Source organism: Cardiocondyla obscurior, linkage group LG13 (assembly GCF_019399895.1).
Source record: "Cardiocondyla obscurior isolate alpha-2009 linkage group LG13, Cobs3.1, whole genome shotgun sequence".
NCBI lineage: Eukaryota > Metazoa > Arthropoda > Insecta > Hymenoptera > Formicidae > Cardiocondyla > Cardiocondyla obscurior.
In genome coordinates this window covers 3,546,037-3,567,842 of record NC_091876.1, presented here as the reverse complement: position 1 = coordinate 3,567,842, position 21,806 = coordinate 3,546,037, and the positions used below count along the sequence as shown (strand labels likewise).

The 21,806-nt window shown below is 41.3% G+C and overlaps 3 protein-coding genes and 1 long non-coding RNA gene across 6 annotated transcripts in view; 1 reads left to right on the top strand and 3 right to left on the bottom strand.

Annotated features, from left to right (window-relative positions):
• Nucleotides 1-9,405, bottom strand: part of LOC139107503 (lachesin) — a 53,353-nt gene extending 43,948 nt beyond the window's left edge. The window contains exon 1 of the mRNA XM_070665158.1: nucleotides 9,038-9,405. Coding sequence (XP_070521259.1) covers nucleotides 9,038-9,089 — 52 coding nt within the window. The 5' untranslated portion in view covers nucleotides 9,090-9,405. The remainder of the gene's footprint in view (nucleotides 1-9,037) is intronic.
• Nucleotides 9,406-9,873: 468 nt separating this feature from the next.
• Nucleotides 9,874-12,265, bottom strand: LOC139107511 (uncharacterized). The gene is made up of 3 exons (XR_011546521.1): nucleotides 11,827-12,265; nucleotides 11,348-11,526; nucleotides 9,874-11,257 (listed from the first exon to the last, which is right to left on the bottom strand). It is a non-coding gene; the product is annotated as an uncharacterized lncRNA (long non-coding RNA).
• Nucleotides 12,266-12,314: 49 nt separating this feature from the next.
• On the top strand, nucleotides 12,315-14,225 carry LOC139107508 (protein MIS12 homolog). The gene is made up of 4 exons (XM_070665168.1): nucleotides 12,315-12,563; nucleotides 13,258-13,424; nucleotides 13,539-13,676; nucleotides 13,785-14,225. The coding sequence occupies exons 1-4, from the start codon at nucleotides 12,464-12,466 to the stop codon at nucleotides 14,040-14,042; spliced, it is 663 nt and encodes a 220-aa protein (XP_070521269.1). The 5' UTR covers nucleotides 12,315-12,463; the 3' UTR covers nucleotides 14,043-14,225.
• Nucleotides 14,226-14,252: 27 nt separating this feature from the next.
• On the bottom strand, nucleotides 14,253-21,300 carry Ric-3 (RIC3 acetylcholine receptor chaperone). Of its 3 annotated transcripts, none has more exons than XM_070665152.1 (8): nucleotides 21,023-21,300; nucleotides 20,412-20,765; nucleotides 19,477-19,739; nucleotides 19,217-19,406; nucleotides 18,763-18,902; nucleotides 17,499-17,659; nucleotides 17,227-17,413; nucleotides 14,253-15,790 (listed from the first exon to the last, which is right to left on the bottom strand). In XM_070665152.1, exons 1-8 carry the CDS (start codon nucleotides 21,168-21,170, stop codon nucleotides 15,209-15,211), a joined length of 2,025 nt encoding a protein of 674 aa, XP_070521253.1. In that variant the 5' UTR covers nucleotides 21,171-21,300; the 3' UTR covers nucleotides 14,253-15,208. The 3 variants fall into 3 exon arrangements, with proteins under 3 accessions (XP_070521253.1, XP_070521254.1, XP_070521255.1); XM_070665153.1 differs by lacking the exon at nucleotides 18,763-18,902 and adding an exon at nucleotides 18,371-18,423; XM_070665154.1 differs by lacking the exon at nucleotides 20,412-20,765.
• Between the last annotated feature and the right edge of the window lie 506 nt (nucleotides 21,301-21,806).

The window sequence follows — 21,806 nt, the reverse complement described above, 5'->3', positions numbered from 1 at the left end:
TTCACGTGGCTCGAAACGTTGCGTGGGCCCCCGTGCTCGTTATCGAGTAGTTCGTTATCCGTCGTCGCGAAGGGTCCGCGCAGGGATATGTAATTTATCGAACGGCCGCGCCGAGTCCCCTCGACGTGAAGCAAGAGCCGCGAACGCTCACCGGGAGAGCTCCAAAAAATTTCAGAATCAAAACACCGCCCGGCAATTTCACACGCGTACGGCCGCGAACGCATGTTACAACGAGGATCGGATTACCGAAAACTGACACGCGTAATTGTATATTGCCCCGCCGAAAATATCTTCCGGCTCGCGAGGAAATCGCGTAACTAGTATTTCGGGATCTCGTAATGTAAAACTCGTGTACACTATAAATAAATTTTAGACATGACCATACGGGGAGGGGTGATCGTGCGTAATTTACAGTCGCTCCGGTAACGGATATATGAACCCGGCAAATAAACGTGTATAAGAAACCACGATTTACGATGATCCTCAAGTGTTTCGCGTGCGAAATGCGCGAACGAAGGCATCCCCCGGCCCCGAGATGCTCGCGGAACGCGAGCTAAAAAGCCAGGCAGCGGTGGAAGCAAACGGGCAGAGGGATATTCGTCGATCGAGGGACAGCGATTTCGACACGATTTCCATCTCGTAGAAAGCGAAGGCAGACCAGACCGCAGACGGAGAATTCTCTATATCGAACGCGGTGACCGGAAAGCGTTACCGAAATAAAACCTGCATCACCCTTTCGCATTAGCCGTTAGCCAATCCCTATTTATAAGATATTATGTTCGGCGAAGCGCACACACGTGTCCACTGCCACGAAGGAAAGGCAGAAACGAAGAAGGAAGAGGACGGGGAAGAGATCGTCACGCACATATGCCTAACACGCGTAAAACGCGGGCACGTCGATGGGCTCAACGTGGCACGCACGTCGCCGGCGTGTTACGCGACTAAAAATATCCGAGAGAAACCACCCAGATAAGCCCCCGGAGACCCGAAGCCGGGCTTTGGGATCTGGTGGGCGGTTTATTAATGGACCCGAATCGGCCAGAAATCAAAATTATTGCGGGGCCTGCACGGTGGTCGGCGCGGAACCGTTCTTACGGAATCCGAGCGCAGCCTCGAGTTCGGAAGCTCTGCCCGCGCGAACGTCCGGCATCACCCGGTTTCTCTCCTCTAAAAACACAGTTCGCCCGCCCCGCCCGGCCGGCCTACTTTTCGACTATCGAGCGAAATTCTAAATTGCCCGCTCATTTGCTTTTATTTCACGGGTTCCCGCAATCCCCGGGAAGCAATTACTTTCACAAGCCCGGTCATTACGCTGTTCACACATTTTTCAAATGACGACACGCGCGCGAGCGTTCCGGTAATCTGATTTCCGTGTGTCACCTGCGCGCTACCGGAATTCGCTAATTTTCCTGACAGTCATAAATGATAACCTCTCCTCCACGGCGCGATTGCGACGTTCGCGCAGAGGAAACGTAAAACTCTGACCGTATCGGCGAGAAGAATCGAATGTGGAAAAAAAGTGACGGCGAAATAAATACGTACGTAACGCGCCGGGTGAAGCCGGAATGGGAACGAAATATTTTATTTGAATACAAAAAGATACGGAACACAGAAATCAGAAATAAGTGAAAAATCAGATTTCTATGACACACTTTTGCCTGTTGCTCGATAAACCTCGGCGATAGCCCCGGGAACATGAGGCAAACATTTTGTTGTCGCGCTTATCAGTTCTGGAAACGATTCATTATGTGCTCTACGAAACGCGGAATGTACGTTAAGATTGAGGGGAATTGCAAGCGCTTCTTGTTTATCGGGATGAATTTTTATTAGATGCCTACTCGAAGACGATTGATCTCGTTTAACATTCGTATAATCTCCCGCGTGGCCTTGAATCCTTGACGCGGAATAAACTGGATGCTAATAAATTCAACGCTGAGGAGACCTTTCTGCGGGTCCGAGCTATTAAAATTCTCGGACGACAGCTGGACGAAAAGCTAATTCCCTCGCGTTTCAATCGCGTTCAAAAGTTGCACGCCAAAATATTCGCACGGCTGGCACAATACTTAATATTATTGCGGAATGCAGCCGCGTTTACTCGGCTCAAAATAATTGCACGTTTGTCATAAATAATCTATTAGAAAAAAAATTTTTTTTAACTATGCAATTTTAATTTTTCTCTGCACGTGCTAATTTTTGTTGAAGCCACGTTGAGCTTAAAAAACAGATAATCTTCCAGGCGCACTCATCGAACGTAACTGGCTACGTTAAAGAAACACGACGAAATGTATGCAAGAAGCGCTCGAAAAGATCTAGGTAAATTTACTATTACTATAGGCGGATGAATTGCGCAAACCGCGGAAACGTTTGCTGCTGCTTGTTTCGTCGATCGAGTAGTGAAACGCGCGGATACCGCTCGCACAAAGTTTACGACTGTCTTATTTCTCTTATCTGTCCTATCTTTTTCTCTCTCTCTTTCTTTCTCGCTCTATGCAGGAGATATAGACAAAATGCCTGCGAAGAAAAGATATTTACACGGGTGTGCATCGAGGCCGAGTCTGATGTCTCTTACTCGCAGCTGTGCAAATCGCTACCGTAGGAATGCGTAAGTAAACGAGACTTATCGTAATAAACAACGCGGAAAAAGGACGAGGAAGGTCGGCATATTTAACCGCGATTTCGCGCAATCCTGTTTTCGCAGTCCGTTCGCCGGCCGGTGAGAAAATCACGGGCCGCAAACAGCAGGCTCGGCCTAAATACGAAACGGGAACACGCCGCCGGAGACGTGGTCTCCCTCGTTCTCTGCGGTTTTGCTTTCGGGCCGTCTTATTTCGATTCCGAGACTCGCAACGTTCGGCAGCATCGGGAATATGGTATGCGACAGCTTGAAACAGATGTTACGCGCCCGCATATCGTCTCGATCGTCTCGGACGTCCGTGGAAAATATATTATTTATTTTTAGAAAATCGCTGACAAATATTAATAAAAAAAGAAAAAATGTGAGACTGTGTTTGATATTGGTATACCCAAAACAAGTTAAATTTTATGGAAAAAGGCTCGATACGTTTATTTTACAAAGCACGAACAAATAACTTCGCGCGGCATCGACTTCTCTTATGTATATATCAAGTTTTACGACTCGGGAGCTCGTCGAAATAATTTTTTTTTTACTTTGTTTTTTTTTTTAATCGAACATTCGGCACTTATTCCACACGAGCGTGGCTTTAGAAAAATATACGCCGAGCGCGAATATGAAAACACGAATTAGCGGGTATCAATGGCACCCAACAGCGCGGGGGACTCGATACAATTGTGAATATTTCACAGAATACGACGACGATTACGTAACGCGGAAAGTTTCGTAACAGTTCGTTATCAGTCGCGCTGGTGCGAGGAGTCAAAGGCGACGTCGCGGAAAAATTGTGCCTCAAAACCGTTTCGAAACGGGACGTCCTTCGCGCCGAGCTTCCCTCGGCCTCGGCTAGCCTCGATGACCGGCGCACGGCATTAGTCGCGGATTAATTACGCGCTAATTTTGTCAGTAAACATCGGGGCACTCGAAAGTCTCGGCGGATACTGCACTCAGTCGGCTCCCGCGCGATAAGTATTCTTATGCAAATACATTAACGGGTTTATCGTGTCCCGGCGAATAGAGAAATAAAAAAAAATAAAAAAAAGCGCCGAGTTGTTGCCTTGCATTCGAGTCGCCAAGAAGTCGAACGCCCGGCGATAAAGTAAAACGCTCGTTATGCAACGGCGAAAAGACGCAACCCCGGCCGAGCAACCGCAATTCAGAGATAATCGCATTCCTCGGATTTTCCTATGCGTTTACCGAGTCGAAGCGGGTCCCGCGCGCGTGCGAAACGATATTATCGCGAGCACCTGGGCGTTGCCATTGCGGCCGATGCCTGGTTATCATTAATTAATGTGCCGTACCGCGTTAAGCGAGGTATTAAATTGATGGCTCGAAAGTAAACCTATTCGCACGACTGTCATTAATTTTTTTCCCCGTTCGGCTGTAGTTGTCATTTTCCGTATCTCTCTCGTGATCGGCGTGACGATTACGCAATTCGCCGGGAGGCGCGAAAGGTAAACCTACGTCTGTGAATTTCTCGTATTTTTCTACGAAACGAGGCGAAGCTCATCGGCGGAGTCTATTGCCGTTCATAAATCTGCAAATGAGCACTGATGGCAGAGAAATCATCAAAGAGACGGGATTTATTTGATGTTCCTCGTGTAAACACGCCGCAGGAATATGAGAAGTTTACGGCGCGGTTAAACGGCGCGAAAGAGTGAGAGAGACTCGAAATTAAAGACTGTCTTTTGTGACGACCAGACTGACGAACTTATGGACGGTAACAGCCCAGCTAACTCAGGTGACGCGTCTTCTTTGCGAGAGTGGCCGATTCGGGTGTACAACTATTAAATGCACTTCCTCTCTTGAGGGAAACTCCGGGAAAGCGGAAGAGAAACGTGGACTAAAGCACGCGTACAGAAATGCTTTTTCTCATGCGGGTTGACCTCCCATACAGTGGTTTCCCTCCTCCTCCCGCCTCTATCAAGCTCAATTACTTAATTAACGGGCTAAACTTGTATGCATGTGACGTAATCTTTGATAAATATACATTTGTCCACGGTGTCACACGCGCATTGCCGCGAAAAAAAAAGAAGATAAAAAAAGAAAAAAGAAAAATTGCGAGGCGCACCCATCGGAAGAGAGCTGCTTATCTAAACGTATAATGAGCTGCATACGAGTAAGCCGTGAAATATGAATTATTTCATGTCTATTAATTGTTTCGCGTTGTGGATAAAAATACAAGAAGCAGCACTGCGCATTTCCCAAAAATAGAATCTTATTTGTCACGCAAGGCGGAACGATCGGCCTAAAACTTTTCGAAGGTTCCCGAAGTCTTCCCCGTTCGCGAAGTTGGAGCTCGATTCTTTAAATGCCAAGGATAGACGAGAAAAATGCCGTATCAAAATGTTTTCGTCGACGGTATAAGGATGATGCGCCGTCAAAAGATTCTACTTAAAGACCATGTTTCTCGCTATCGAGAGATGCCTAACAAGATCGTGCGTGAATATACATGCACAAGAATGAATCGAATAAATTGATGACAATGCATGACAGGAATGGAGTCACGCTGTTCGACAAATTCCCTCGCGTTTCATGGGCGTCGACATGCGACACGGAGCCGAACCCGCCGCCGCCGCCTTGTCGCTGCTATCGAGGCTCATTTATATTGACCCTTAAATTTCTCCACGGATCGGTGACGCGGCGGAAGGAGAGTAACGAGTGATTCAAGGAGAAACGACGAGGATCCTTGTAGCCGCCTATCTGGTTGTGCAACCGCTCGATACGCGTGTTCGCGTATCGTACGCGTGTTTCTATCTTGTGCAACCGGCTTTTCCTCTTTTTCCCCGAGGTTCGTTCGGCATTTAAAAAAAAAATAAAAAAGAAAGAAAAGAAAAAAAAACGAGCCGCCACGTTGCGAAAGAGAGAACCGTTAAATGCCCGCAACCTTCGACACGCATAAACGGATAACGATTTAGAAATCAAATTCAATAAACGATACATAAATTTCTTGAAATGACAAACGTTGAATTCTTATCGAATCTCGCGTCGCCGGGCTTGCTTTTCTAAGGTGTCGAGTCCTTTGTTTTTTTCCTTCGCGAATTTAGGTCGCCTGTAATAACGCACCCGTACGAGCGGCTAAGTTTGAGTCGCGACTATGAACGGCGGAGCGAAACTCGCGGACGATTATGTCCGCCGTCGAGACCGAGTGCATCGAAATTATCACACGAGGCGATTACTTTAGCTCGTATATCACCTATCGAATCACCAATTCAAATTCGTGTCGGTCCTTGACGACCCGGCCGCGTCGCGACGCTTTTTACCGTCGCTCTTTCTTCTATTTCTTATCAGTTCCGTATCACCCGTGCATTGAACTCCGATGCTATCGTGCGTTCGGCGCCATTCTGACAATCCTGCGTAAGATTTTCTTTACAAAGACATCGATTTCTAAGCGGTCTACAAGTTGTCAAAGATCGTCGTCGTGGAAAAAAAAAATTATCTTTATTTTCCTCTTGATAACTCGACACGAAAGGGCTATGTATAACTATATGACTACAGACTATAAACGCAGCAATCAACTAATTGAAATAATTTCAGTAATATTATTACGATATCGAAATAATTTTTAAATTAATTAAACTAAAAAAAAAAAAATAAATAAATTTGAGTTATCACAATTTTAATTAAAGAAGAATCATAACCAATATTTCCTCGTTATTTCGATCTGGACTTAAAAAGAATTCGAAAACAATAGTCACGACTGATCTACTTTTTTTTTTATCTTCGGGTTACCCTTTCATGCTAATTCGCTCAAGGATAATAACGAAGGATAGACGTACCGTGCCACATATTCCGGTTATTTTCTAATCCCTAATTTGTCTACGAGCTCGGACAGGCTCTTCACGATCGCAGTCACGCACGAAATGAGCCGGCGGTGGTCCGTCCTTCGGGATAAGAGAGAAAGGAAGCCGCTCCTATTATTATAAAGAGGAATAAAACGAATGCGAGCCGCGGGAAAAGAAACGCGAAGGAGTCTACGAGAAGAAGAAGCATTCTTTCCTTACGAGCAGTTGCCAGAAAGCTGGTGAATATGTCGAACTTGTCGCTATCGACCGGCCATCGGCCAAGCCGCTTCGACCATCTGCCCTTCTCGGGGGCCCTTTCCTTTCTCTCCTACCTGAACAACGCGCGTTTCACCTGGCCGGCCTCGCCTCCCCGCGTACTTCGCCACCTCTGCCCGGCGATCGGTCTCGTTCATCTTATTTTCGGGCCATTCAGCCGTCGCCACCGGTTCTCCCTACGGGCCACGTTCCTTCGCGGGACGTCTCACGTGGAGAATTCTCAATGGAATTCTCTTCGGCCGAGACGCGCTTTTTGCCAGACTTCCTATCTCCGAACGACAACTGCGAATTCTTTCTCTTCCCCCCCGGTCTACCACCTCGGCCGCTACGAGCCCTCAAGTACGGCCCAGATACCCTTTCGATTTTTAATGGCGAATTACGTAATCGCCGCACGACGGGACCGGAAACGAGGCACGAGTAACGTTGAAAGCCGCGCGATTACGCGGCCGATTGTGCGGAAGTGGATATTGCTTAGCATACAAAAAAAAGGGCCTTAACTCGACAAATTACATATCGTTATATTTCTGACTGTATATCGTTTCTTTTTTTGTAAACTTTATTCAGAGATGTAAGTACTTGTAAATTTATGTAATAAAATTTTTTTAAGTAAAGAGAGAAATTATTTTATTTCATTTTATTTATATTATTATCCGCGGTTTGAGAATCTAATATTTAATTGCTCCTAATTGACGAGAAATTTTTTTTTTTTTAATTTGCTTGAGAGGGAGGAAAGAGGGAATTATTCGATCCTCATGCGTGTGCATTACTGAATTTTTCTTCGGTCGGTTTTGGTCAATTAAATCGGGAATTAGCGCGATCGGTACCGTTTTATGACTTGGACGATCAATTCGAGGGACGCGGCCGACTCGCTCCGGCGCGACCGCGACGTCTTCCGGTGCGTAGGTACACCAGGAAACGTAATTAAGCTTTTTTTTTTTAATACGTAATTGCTTCTTCCGCGGCGCGACCGCGACGTGCTCTCGCCGATTAGCCTCACAATGGCGACTATTGTTGCTCGCAGTCATTCGCGTAGAAAGTACGTAAGGCGCCTTTTTTATTCCACGCTGATTTCGAATCCAAATAAATCAGACCACGATTAATCGTTTTGTCGTCGTTATTTTACCCCCAAAGCGCTCCCGCAGTCGAAAACACGAAAGGAAAAAAAGAAAAAAAAAAGAAGCACGTCTAAATTACAGGCCTCGACGCTAGTTACATTATCGTGATCGATAAAAGCACCGATCGGATCGTTAAACAAACCGGTCTCAGTCGTTGTGCGGTAAAAAAAACAAATTTTTCAATATATTAATTAGAGATAAAGCCCGTGGATAGATGTAGATCGGGAGCGCGATAACGCGTATGGGATTTCTTAATTGGAAAATTAAACGCTCGGGGACCGCGTTCCTGCCTATATATCGCGTTTATTTCGCTGACAAATGCAGCCAATCGAAGGGGAGAATTTTTCGTTCGCAAGGGACTGCTCAACAATGCGCGGACCGCGGCTTTTGTCGGCGAATAACGTAGACGCGGTCTGAGAGAAAGACCGCCGGGGTTTCGCGGCGCAATAACGACTAACAAGTTACCGCGGTCCACTACGCGCTATCATCGGCAAACGTCTTCCAACATTCGTTGCAGAAGCGACCTGCCGGGCGTCGGATAATAAACGAGGGCCCTAGCAAACGGAGAAACGTTGCTCTACGCCGTAAAGAGGCGTTTGCAGCGGACGAGAATCGCGCGATTTACGACGCGCCCTGTTTCCGTCGTAAATAATTTTCTGCAATCCTTACGCCGACACGGTCGCGAAATCTCACGCTCTTGCAGCGTGTTGTTTTCACCGGCGCGTCACCATCTCCCTTCGTTTGTTTCATGTATTTTTCGTTCACCGTTGACTGTTTCGTCGCGGCTGATATTAACGACCGACGACTGATTAAACTCGAGTACAAGAATGCGAGAAACAGTAGTGGAAATCTATCGTCAGCTTTTCACGGGCGATAACAGCTTATCTGTTTTTCAAGGGACAGATAACGGACGCGAAAACGAGACGTGTTAATTTTTCTCGCGCAGTAAACACCGGAGAGGTGAGATTAATTAAATCTTATCAACAACGCTGATAAATGTGTTTCAATTGTCAAAGTCTGTGTTCGAGAAGCATTTTATCATGGTGGCCGGCGATTCGAACGATCGACGAGACGCTCCTTGGTTCGCCCCCTCGCGTTTGTAACGAAATTCGCTCGCGGTGTCTGAGAGCGACGTTCGGGAGGATCTCTCCCGAAACGGAATCGACATCGAGCGTCGCGTCGCCGATCGGTCGACGCTGGGCGCCATTGAAAGGAAAATTCAGACTTACCTTGCACGGCGAGAAGGAGCACCAGGAGGCCGAGTATTCGCGGCGGCAGCATCTTTCCTCGCTCGGGTAGCTCTCCGCGCTTCCTCGTTTCCCGCTTGCCGGAACCACTTGATAACCACAAATGCGCACCCGCCGATCGGATTCTGCGAAGGTGTGAAAACTCCACGGAAGCGGTCGCCTTCAATCCAGGTCCGAGATCACGCGGTCAATCGGCGACGACCGGCGCGGCAGGGAGGCGTGAGTCCAGCTCGAAGATCGCGACCGCAGATCGTACACGCGACGTGTTACCGTTCCTCTCACTTCTTCGACGCCACCGAGCGGTAATCGAGCCGGACACCGAGTACAAACTGAACAAGCGAGGAGCGCGGTATTCCGAACACCGACGTTGGATCGCGCCCCCGGCTTTTTACGGGGACCTGCGCGGATCAGTTGCGCACTCGCCGCACCTCCACTAGCACTCGCACGTGCGCGCGCGCGCTCATAGCCCATGAAGCCGTTGTTCCAAGCGTGGCAGCGCCACCCGCGCTCCCCCTTAATTTAATTTTTATTTAACGTCTTGGGTTGTTTTAACTTCCAGGCAAGTTTACCCTCCAGATATGCGTGTCCAGATATACGATGTCCCTCTCTATCTGTTGAAAAGAAAAAGAAAAATAAAGATAAACGTATGATTATATGACACATCCTTAAACTTAACACCTAAATATATTAATTATTTTTTAAACATGACACTAGCATTGTTAGTCGGCGGTTTTCGAAACGAGTAACCTGTCGGTATTTATTTGATGGTATTAAATTGGGAATTTTTATAAGAATAAACAAATTTAGTAGAATGTTAAAACAACTCGGTTTTAAACCGGATGAAATGCGCATTTCAATCAGAGATAAATCCGCCGAAGGTCACAGCCGAAGTTGGCTGTGAAAACGAACGCAAGTGGGTGTAAAGTTTTTCATGCGCGACTCATAAGCGGCGCAAATGCAACCGTGTTAACGTTTGTGCGTATGAGAGCCGATTTACGCGCGATGAATGCTGGCTTCGCGGATCTCGTCTCGTTCGTCAGCTTATCGCGTGGAAAGGACGACGACACTAAGAGCGCTCGATTCCCGTTTTCTGAGCGAACGCCGCCAATGCCACTTTGACGTTACGCGAAAGACGCTCGTCCTTTCCTTCCCGAAGGCTTTCCTCAACATTCCTCTTTCGCATCGCGATCTGATTGCTCTCACGGGGAGAAAACGTGAGTCATGTGGCACGAGACTTGAAAAAGGAGCGATTAGTTTGACGATCGATTAACAGGCAGATTGCACTGTCGTAAGTAATTGCCCACACGCGAAACCGGGGCCGGTTATTAACAGACAATACCCACCCATATAGAGAATCCGTCCATATAGACAGCGCACGTTTTCCAAATTAACTTTTCTCCTCTCCACTTTGTTCTGTACTTTAACAATAAATTAAAAAGAAAAACGAGACAGAGAAAAAAATAGCTTGAAGAACGTGGGCTCTCTTTTACAAAGTCATTAGATAATAAAAATTATACAATCAGATATTACAGATTTTTCCTAACTGTTAAATCTTTCATTAACATTAAAGTGGAATAGCTGTTCTTTTTTTTATCTTTTATGAATATGTGAACTCATTTTTTTGTTTCCTTATAAGTAAATGCATGAGAATCATGACAAAACAAAATATATCATCGTTAATTATCTTCTACTTGACGTACAGTGATTAATTATGATATAGACATGCGTATAGAGTTGTCACGACGGTGAAAAAGCTTCTCTTTTTGGCGAGAGCTGCAATAACGCGACGTACATTGCCATCGTACTGTAAGCATGACTTATCAACGGCGTGACTAATCCAGCGCAAAAAATGCTGATGTCAGACAGCGAAAAGGTGCACGTTTGACGAATTCAGGCAGTCGACTCTTATCCATTTCGTGTAGAATCAACGACCGCTTACCGTTGTTCTTTTCTTTTTCTTTTTCCTCTTCATTCTTTTCGAGAGAAGCGCCCATGTAAGCTTGATGGATGTGCGTGCATTTTTTCTTTGTTCCGAGAAAGTGGGACTTGAGGACACTCGTCTTTTCCAGGAGTCACGGTGGCAGAAGTCGCTTTCCTAGCGCAAACTACCTTTCGCCGAAAATAAATGTGCCGTCAGGCGGCCGAGGAAGGAAAAACGCCGATTGGTATTGGCTGGCACATATGCGAACGTGATTCATTCGGCTGCAAATAAGCAATTGTAATTAATATGATCCTTACGCGGAGAGACGCATGTAACATTGCGAGAGTAAAATTAACGCTTGACTCGACAACCTTCGATTCGCTTCCTGATTTATTTTCGATGCGGTGCGCCGGTACTCGAGAGATAAATTGCGCTTTAACGTCAGCTGTTTGTAATTCATATTGGTTTTAATTCAATCGTAATTAGTCATAAGTGGTTAATGTCCAACGACAGGTAAGGCTTCCGATCAAATTAGTCATCGTGGTGAAATCTGAAAACGAGAGATATGTTAGAGAGATATACTTATCGAACGTTTCCTCTTGTTTTCGATATTTTTCAGATCTCTCCGCGGGAAAGCACGCGTGAAATTTCACATTTACGGAGACAGTCGGCGTTCACCCAAGCGCAAATAAAGCGTGACGGGAAAAATATTTGAAGCTCGTGCTCGCCAGTTGAACGAAGCCACGAGCATTACCATTATATATTTACCATTGTTCGAATATCGGTAAAACGTTAAATGCAAACTATGAGCGCTAATAAAATTGCAAATATATAACGTATAAAAACTTACCGGAGGAAGGAAAAAAGGATCAGGCGATTGCGTTTAATAAATAATCATCGAATTGTGACGCAAGTTGGGCGAGTCCAACTCGATCGCAATTGTTGAACCGTTGAGAGGATACAAAATGGCATCTGCGATGCATCGGGCTAAGAAAATTTTCACCGATCGGAATGCGTCGTCGATAGAAGTCGTTTCTGCAGGTAAATTCCGTTGATCGATGTAGTTGTTCCCGAGACTGGTCGAAAAACTTCGCGTTTACTTGGGAGTGTGTTTAGAGAACGCGTTTCTCGAGCGCGTCTACCTTGTGAAGTCTTAATTTCACCGAGTTCCGCTACGTGCCGCCACGTCCCGGCGTCGGGGTCCGAAAGCGTCGCCCCACCGTGCGCGTCGACGCGATTGACGATGGATTGGCGAACGCGCAGGAACAAAGGACGCTTTCGCGCGGCCATACGCAGACGGCGCCATGTTCATTTGTCAACGGACGTTAAGGTGTTCCCGTGTGAGAGGAATGCGAAAGCGGCCGTTTCCGCCCATCCGCCCGCCAAATAGAAGCCAGGGAGAAATTCGAGGCTGATCCCGAGAGCGGTAGGCTCTATCCGTTGCTTCTCGTCCCGCAAACGTCTCGTCCCGAGCCGCCGTCCCGGTCATGGAGAGCGACGCCGCTTCCGTCGAGCTGCAGACTCGCAAACGCGAGGAGTACGAGATGCAGCTGTTCGGCTTTCATTCCCGAGCCGTGTACAAGACCCGTAAGTCGTCACCTGCGTTCTACGTTACTACGCACGACGGCTTCTTGCAGATCGCGGCGCTCTCCCGACGAACGCCGGAAGGAACAGGGATCGTGGGAGGAGGAGACGCCGACCGTTGCGATGCTCCGCATCATCTTCGGCCGGAACCCGATCCCGCGCCGTTGGTCCCGCCGCTCGTCCCGTTGCCACTGGATGGGTGTACTCTGGTTTCATGTGGCACTCGATCATGACTAGAGTCACACTCGTCCAGCGACTGAGACGCTTACGACAAATTTCGCGTTCAAGCGACCCTCGGACAATGGACATACTCTCGTAATTAATGGTGAGGATGCCACGCCGGTTGCAAGCGTCGCTCCTCGAACGCGTCCCTCATCCTGTCAGTCTTTCTCTTCAATCATCGTTTCCGTAGCATGCTCGCAGCGATTCCTCTTGCACCTTTTATTATTAATTTTTTACCAACTTGCCGAGTACATCTGTAATTAATATTATATAATTATTTACGTTAATTAAAAGAAAAAAAAATTTATTAAAAGAAAGTAAAATAAGAAATCTTTTTCTTTGATGTAAAGATTTACTTGTATTTTGTTGTATCCATTATTTTTTTTTTCTGTAAATATTTTATTTATGAGAAATTATATATCTTTATGATAATTTTGGTTTTTTATTATTTTTTTTTTCTTTGGATCTGTTACAGTAAAAAATATTATGGTTGAAAGAATACAGTCTAATAGCAAAAAATTGTGTGAAACATTGCAAACAAAATATCCGGGCTCAGATAATGTGGCTGAGCTAAAGGCAAGCGAAGAAAAACTTATAAAAGCATATTATGCAGCTTGTTCTTCTCACTTAAAAACGTTAAAGGTAATCTTTTTCTCAATAGATCTTTATATCTAGACTTTATTTATATATAATAAATTTAAAAAAAATTAAAGTAAAATGTAAAACAAGTATTAATTCTTATTTTCTCTTAATTAGAATGTCGTAAAGAAGTTCATTGCTATACCTGACAATGTTCTGGCAAATGAGGATAAGCTGCAAGAAGTGCAATACACAGAAACAGAGCTGCAATGTATGCATGAGAAATTAGAGGAACTTCAACAGAAAGCAAAACAGGTATGTATCGGGATTTTAATACTCACAAAAAGAGTGATAATGCTGCGGTTTTTACTATGTATAAATGCACTCGGCATTCAAGTATTATGTAACTCGTGGTTTTTCCAGGTGATTATGTTGAATGTGGCATTGAAGGAAGAGATACAGCTCATAGAACAATTTTCGATCTGTCTGGACAATACTGATAGGCTGCGTCATATAATTGAGAGCGCAGTTACGTGCTCGAATGGCAGTGAGATAATTTCTCAATTAGTTGAGAATTATAAACAACTCAGCGCGATCCTGGACAACGATCCATCTGTGGAGAACATGATTTATAATTCAGTCAATTACAAACATACAGATACCGATATCAATACCTTCTAAATACATAGAAAAAAAAAGAGATTATTTTATCAAACCATTTTAGAATCCTTATGTTATATATACTGACTTTGAGATTATTAATATGTAAATATGTAAATGAATATAATCTAGGAGTAATTTTTATACATACGCGTTAATTGAATTGTATATAATTTAACACTATTAAATATTTGTAATATCAAACAGTACAATGCAAATGATTAATAGTCCTTGTATTTAAACGACTGTTTTTATTGCGTGAACAATTATTTCTAATTTTTAATAAAAATCAGTATACATGTAACAACTACTATTATCGAATAATATATCTGATTTTGTATTTGAAACACTATCTCCTTCGTAGATTGCTTTCATTTAACTCTTTCTACACAGCATTTTCTAATAATAAATATAATACTTATTAATCTCATTATGATCTCACATAACTATTGAAATAATGTTAAATGTAAAAAAAAATGCGATAATTTAATACATGATAAAGTTCGAAAAATGTTAAAGAATCTCCTGTTTCATTAAATTGCGTTGATAATGCTCTTAATACATAAGATTAATATCTTATACACTTTAAATAAATATATTTTAATTTACATGTACAAACGGAAGTCAGAATTATTTATAAAAATCATATTGAAAGTACATTATATTCCTTCACGATAAGTGTAGAAAGCGGAAAGCGCACATTATTTAAATTTAATACGAAAATTAAAAATGTAAAACACAAAAATGCTAATATGATATAATTGAATATTTATAGAAGCAAAAGTTTATAAGAATAAATTAATGAATTCTATTTATAGTACAAAAAAAAAGAACTTTGGCTTTGGTTAAAGTTGTATCAGTGCTTGCCAATCTCCGAATTTGACATGCATTTTATATATTGGATAGATTGGACAGATTTATGACTCTGATTTATGACTCGGTCATTCCTAAAACACATTTTGTAAATTTCTAATTAAAAATAGTAAAGTGTTACAAGTCAACATATTTATATCATCATGGCATTGTAACGTGGCACAGACAGCACTGCCGTTTTTTTCTTTTGGCCCCTGCGATTAATAAATAAGAACTTATTAAAAATTGGTAAGCACTGATCTATTAGAAGAAACAGAATTATTTTTAAAGTCTTTTCACTCTTAAGTTTTTTCTATTTTTTTTTGTCGAAGTTTTTAAATCACTTTTCTGTCTTCTTCGTCTTCACTCTCTTCCTCTTTTTCGTCGTCACTCTCCTCTTTTTCGTCGTCACTCTCTTCTTCTTTTTCACCATCACTCCCTTCTTCGTCCTCTTCTTCGTCTTCGTCTTCCTCTTCCTCTTCTTCCTCCTCTTCCTCTTCTCTTTCCACGTCCTTCTTTTTCTCTTTTTTTTCTTGTATTTTTTCCTGTTTTTCTCCCTGTTTTTCTTTCTCATCCTCATCCACATCCTCATCCTCATTCTCATCCTCTTCCTCTTCTTCCTCCTCATCCTCTTCGTCTTCGTTCTCCTCTTCCTCTTCGTCATCGTTCTCCTCTTCCTCTTCTGACTTCTCTTCCTCCTCGTCCTCGTTTTCGTTCTCGTCCTCCTCTTCACTGTTTTCATTTTCACTTGTTATTTCATTTTCATCTTCTTCAGATTCCTTCTTATCTTTTCTTTTATTTTTTTTAACTTTCTTTTTCTTTTGAAATATGTCAGTTTTATCTGTTTTATCTGTAATTGTTGCTTCGATATCCAGAACCTTTCTTCTTTTTTCATCTGGATTTCCGGGCTCTGAATCCTACATAAAGTACATAATTGTTTTTAAAACTGCGTTTTAAATTATGAAGTAGAATAATTCAACATAAGGTACAAAACTTTTTATCACATAAAATAAAACATGAGTCACATAATTTTTAATCGAGTTAAATTCATTCGTAATTTTTATAGTAATAAGCATAAAATATTGACGTTACAAATTAATTGAAGGCAATCTTTGATCATTTATTCACTTAAAACAATATCATTTTTTTAAGCAAGCTATTTCTTTATTATTTATAAAATACGATACCGATTTTCTACGTTTCCTAGCATTTTCGTCATATTTCTCGAATACGGATAGACTGAGTTTCACTTCCATTTCACTTTCCAAAGCCACTAACTGTGAACTGATGATATATTAAACTTGAAAACTATAAAGCATACGTTCAGGTTCTAAAATGTACACAAACACGATACTCGTACTGTTCCTACAGTTTATTGGTAAACTTTTCATCGTTTAAAATTCAAACATGTGATAAATTTTGTAACTAATAAAGACTTAAATTAAAACGTTTTACAAAAATATTTAATTAATGTATGTTACATTTTTTTATTGTTTGGTGTAAAAGATCAAAGATTCAATATTATTAAGTTAAAATTTCTGTTATCCTTCTTTGGTATCAGTTACAAAAATACTTTGATTAAATTATGTGATTCATTTTATATAAAAAGTGGTGATATATAAACTTAAAATAGAATAAAATATCTTATGATTTGTATAATTGTAATGGTTAATATGTTAACATGAGTGTAGATATAATTAATGCTATAGTGTTGGTTTTTTTTTGCGAAAGGCAATTTGCATAAGGCATAACTTATTATTATATTAGCATTATATATAAAAATAAACAGTATTATTAAAATAAAAAAAATAAAATTAAAAACAAATTCACTCCGTTTAGTCATATATAACTTGTGTACACGCGAACATAAATAATATCAAATAAATATAAATTATATTCTCTTTTAAATAAAATATAAACTATTTCTAAAATAAATTGTCAAGCTGTAATGTATGCTCATCAAGTTTGGCAATTTATTTTAAAAACGTTTGTAAAGAAACTTAAATTTGTATTAACAAGCAAGTGTATTTAATTTAAAAATTGATATATTAGCAAAACATAAAAAAATACAAGGCACTAGTTATTAATATTTCGAACAAATCACAGAGAATAATGGGAATAGAAATGACAAATGACGTTCAGGCTGAAATCAGCACATTATTCATACCCATATAATAGCCATGAAACCATTTTTTGCACTTAGTTCTGCACTTAGTTCCTGTGATTTGTGATCTCTATATTAAGTAACCTATACAGAAGTTAGGCAAACAATTAAATGAATGAAAGAATCACCAAATAAAACAAGGCTCCGCAGATTCATTTGATTCTGTTGGTAATTCTAATATTTCCTTACAGCTGGAATCTGGTCGAGACTGATGAGAGAGAGAGTCATTTTGCCTGAGAGAACAACTGGAGCGTCATCATCGTCCTCTGACTTTTCAGCTTGAGTTTCTGAATCGGTTACGAGCAATTCACATTGCGGCGGAAGAGCACCCTCTAAATATATAGGTGTTGGTGGCGTTTTTTCCTTTTCAACATTACTGATAAAGAGTAATATTCAGTAAAGCATCTAGAATATATCAATAATATAAGTTAAAAAATAAGTAAAATAAAGGAGGAAAGTACCTTGGCGAAGGAATAATGGGAGTAGTGGGTCTGCTACATTTCTGTCCACTTTCACAACTAGCTGTCATTTCCATACCCATAACTTTAACTGTCGGTGATTGTTCTGCTACATCTAACTCTTCACCTTCTCTACTATGTGATTCCTGGTCTGCAGCGTCCTCCTATAAATTAAATTCTTAATATACTGCTCACTCATTATTTCTCATATTAATTTATCACGTATTTTTTGAACAAAAAATATAATAACACTTATGTGGTAATAATATCATAGATATTTTGTGAATTATTAATTAATCGATAAGAGCTATTTTATATACATATTTTTTTATATAATAAAAATAAAAATTCATTCAGAATTAAAAATATGCTGTGTTAATAATTAAATGCCTATTTAAAAATCATATTATAATTATAATTATGTAATTATACAATACGAATCACGGAAGATGTCATAGAAATCCATATATGTGTATATGTATATTATACATTTTTTTTTTCGATGTACTACATCAACAAAATTTAAAATAAGCGGATATCATGCAAGGCACACAATTAGCACTTTTAATTGGAAAAGGTATAGGAGAAGTACCTATTATTTCGGTAACTTATATTTCAACAATATTCAGCATTGAGAAAAATCATGTATGTCTGTACTCATGTAAAAGATAAAATGGCAATAACATTCTACACTTAAAACACTGAAATATTGTTATCATAGAATAACGTCATAATGAAACTATCGTACATAAGCCTGAGAAAACATTTACTGTGATAAATTCATTATTTGTGAAACTAGTGCACTAAAAATAGAAGGTGTTCCACAAACTCTTGGTTACTCTTGTTAGAAATATTTTTTGAGGCAAGGGATATACCTTAGAACCGCGATTGACCCCTGCCAGACCGTTGGACTTTGGAGACCCATCTACTACTCAAAATGTAAAATACACAACGTGAATTCTCTTACTGAACGCATATTCTGACTTGAATGTGTTGTATCGAATACCGCACTCGACTAGTACATCATGAATCTTATATAAACTATAAACGTTTAAACCAACAATTTGTAATGTCGCAATAGTTATCCGCAAGCATCGACATTTGAAAAAGCCAAATATTGTAGATAAAGTCTTATACTAAATGTACAACATGTTTAATGTACATTAAATGGATCAAGCTTGTAACGCAATCAGAACACAGCGACGTGCACATTTCTAACGACTAATAAACGGAAACTGTGAATGGCATCAAAATTAATCTGATAAACCTTGATTTCTGGCTGTGAGCTCGAGTTATGCATTACTGAACGTGATATGTTGCCCATCTGGACAACGATTCTTTCCATGGCTGCTTCCGTCTCGACCAAACGTTGTCTCAGCTGATCTATCTCTATGTCTCCTGCCGCTTCTTGTGTTCCAGCATGTAGAACATTACCAAACGTGTTCAGAATATAAATACGAATACTTGCAATATGCACATTGTTGTTTTTTTTTAATTCAGAATCTTGCAATGTATATCCGCGTGTATAAATACGTGTGTGTTCTAATTGTGCAAACCTTGCATCATGCAACACCACTTAAAAATCTGTTCAGATACTCAAGAAAACATATAGCTTAATTCTAAATATTTCACCGAAAGAAATAGCTCCTCGTAAAAACATTGCGTTGATAATAATGTAAATGAAGTGTGATTTAGCTGCAATAATATTTAAAAGCACTTACGATCGTTTAATTCCTCGATAGTCGGAGCAGTCCTGTGCGGTGACGATTTTTCTTTCGGATAATGCAATGTACCTCCAGTCATTGCGGTAGCGAGAGCTTCCGGATTGAATACCATTTTTCGAAATTCCTTTTCAGCCGCTAATCCTGGGTATTCTGAGATAATCTCGCTGTCAGAATTTTTCTTCAGTACCTATTAAAGCGAGTTAAAAGTTAACTGCGTCCAGTTACTGTTTGAATTGTTTCGTAGATTTATACATTACCTTAATAATGGTATACACGAAAAACAAAACTATTCCTATTGTATACAACGGCATGATAACTCCCATGGTACCATTTCCTTTGGGCGCAGGAACAACGTGACCAGCTCCACCAAGAGGTGGCCTCATTTTCGGCATAACTTGGTCAGGTCTGTCTATCATTTTTGGTATGATGTGAGAGGATGGTATAGCCCTTCCTCTCTCTCTCAGCGCAGGATGCATTCCGCCTGCGTGAGGAGGAGTACGGCGCTCTTGCGGTATGGTGTCTGTAAATAAAAAAATGTTATTAAAATACCTGCTCACTTCGATTCATAAAAATGTTTCGTCACTCTAATAACTCCGCTGAGATTAGTAAGGACCTTCCATTAATTTTTTTAATACGTAATATTTTATTACGAGACGAAAAAATTGTTATAAATGTATTACAATTAGGGTTTAATAAAACTTGGATGGGACCTTGCTTGAAAACGAGAATCAGGAGAATAAAAGATCGTTAATATGGATGGATTTGGAACTGACTATAGGCCAACCATCTCACGTCTGCCAAACATTACGCTTATTTTTTTGGCATTCAGCCAAAGCAAAATGAACAACTCAAACTCATTTGCCATATATATTTGATGATGTGATGCGTTAAAGACACAATTCTCCAAATTTGTCTCATTATATAAGCGACTTACAAACCATGTGTTAATCGTATATTATCAATGTTTTAGACTAAAGTATTTGCGAGCGTCTATGGTTAAATAAACTGTTGTAAAAATAAAAAAAAATCAATTTTAAAATTTATTAAAAAAAAACACAAGAACAGAATGTTAATTAAATCATAAAAATAATCAGTTCAAGATTAAAATTGTTTAAATAAAAAAAAAAAAAAATTAATTAATCATTAGTAAATATCGAAGCTCACGACCGTGGTATATTTTTGCAATCCTTACTGTGCGGCATCAAAATATGATATCTGATAAGATGAGGTGTCCCTAATTGCGACAGTGGAACACCGAAGTTCACTTTAAGGCAAAGGGAGCTATTGAATGATCTAATCTCCTCCAGCACTTGCTTGTAGGTCTTCCCCAAGCTCTCTCTCTCGGCGAGGAAGGACGACAGGTCTATGCCGCATCTAGCTAGGACCTCTTCTCTACACAAGCTCGCGGTTTGTGGGGTCAGCTTGCTAATCTTTAACGCGTCTCTCACACGTGGGTCAATTGGATGATGCCTCAGTATGTTCTGACACATCTCTTGCATGATGTCCACTGCAGTGACATCGCTCTCAAATATCACTTCGCAGCACACTGCGCAAATATGAATAATAAGAAACTACCTCGCTGAGTTACGCCGTTCGTAAATCAGTCAAATAATTTAACAAGACGTCTATAAAAGCTACCTCTCTCTTAAGATATTTTCATTCTTAATTCATTAGTACATATTCAGCTATGTGACACGAGTGCCCAAGCATTTATGCGAGGACAACACAGTCGCGGTACTCCGCCGATCGTCATTTTTAACGTTGCCAACGGCCTTGGCCGTTCGAAACCTTAACGTAGCTTACCCGAGCTGTCCGACGTGGAGTGATGCGGAGTAACGAATCCTGTGAACATGGGATGCAGTATCTTCGGCCACAGCACCGTGAAGCAGCCGAACACGATCGCGAGTATGAAAAACGTTTTTCTCGGCCCGAAGTCCGTTACCTCGGCCATTATTTTCGATGTGGGTACGTCGTTCGTAAAAAAATTTCGCTCTTCGAGAAAACTTCGATAAAACTACGGGCAGATCGCCTCCTCCGCGCCTAGCGCACAGACACCCGCGAGGAGGCGGGACGGCAGCTGTCGGCGGTTGCAGCGCACTGTCGTCTGCTATTTTCGTCGCGTCGCGGCAGAGACAGATCAAAGCGGCCCGACGCCCCGAGCGTCCGAGACTTTTCTCCAAGCATCGAAAAGGTGGTTTCGCAACGTTATCGCAGCTAGATAGAAATAAAGGGCAATGCCACAAATATCGAGCGTCGGGAAAATTCTGCATTCTCAAATAGATTCGATAATTATATAATTATTAATGGTGGCTCTAAGACTTTTAAAGAATTGAAATATACCTTGAAAAATAATTAAATAAAAGAGAGAGGTAGATCCAAAGGTTTACAATGGTCCGTTACGTTGTATCGTTTCCAAAAGTTACCGTACTTAAATATATAAGAATCGCGAGTTGCAAATTTGTGAGATTATTATTGCACACTCCCGTTGCGTCGACGGTGATGAATCAAAGATAATCAGGGATAGTGTGATTTATTTTAGAACCGGGGTATTTATATCTAGGCGTCGCGTGATCGCAGAGAATTAAGA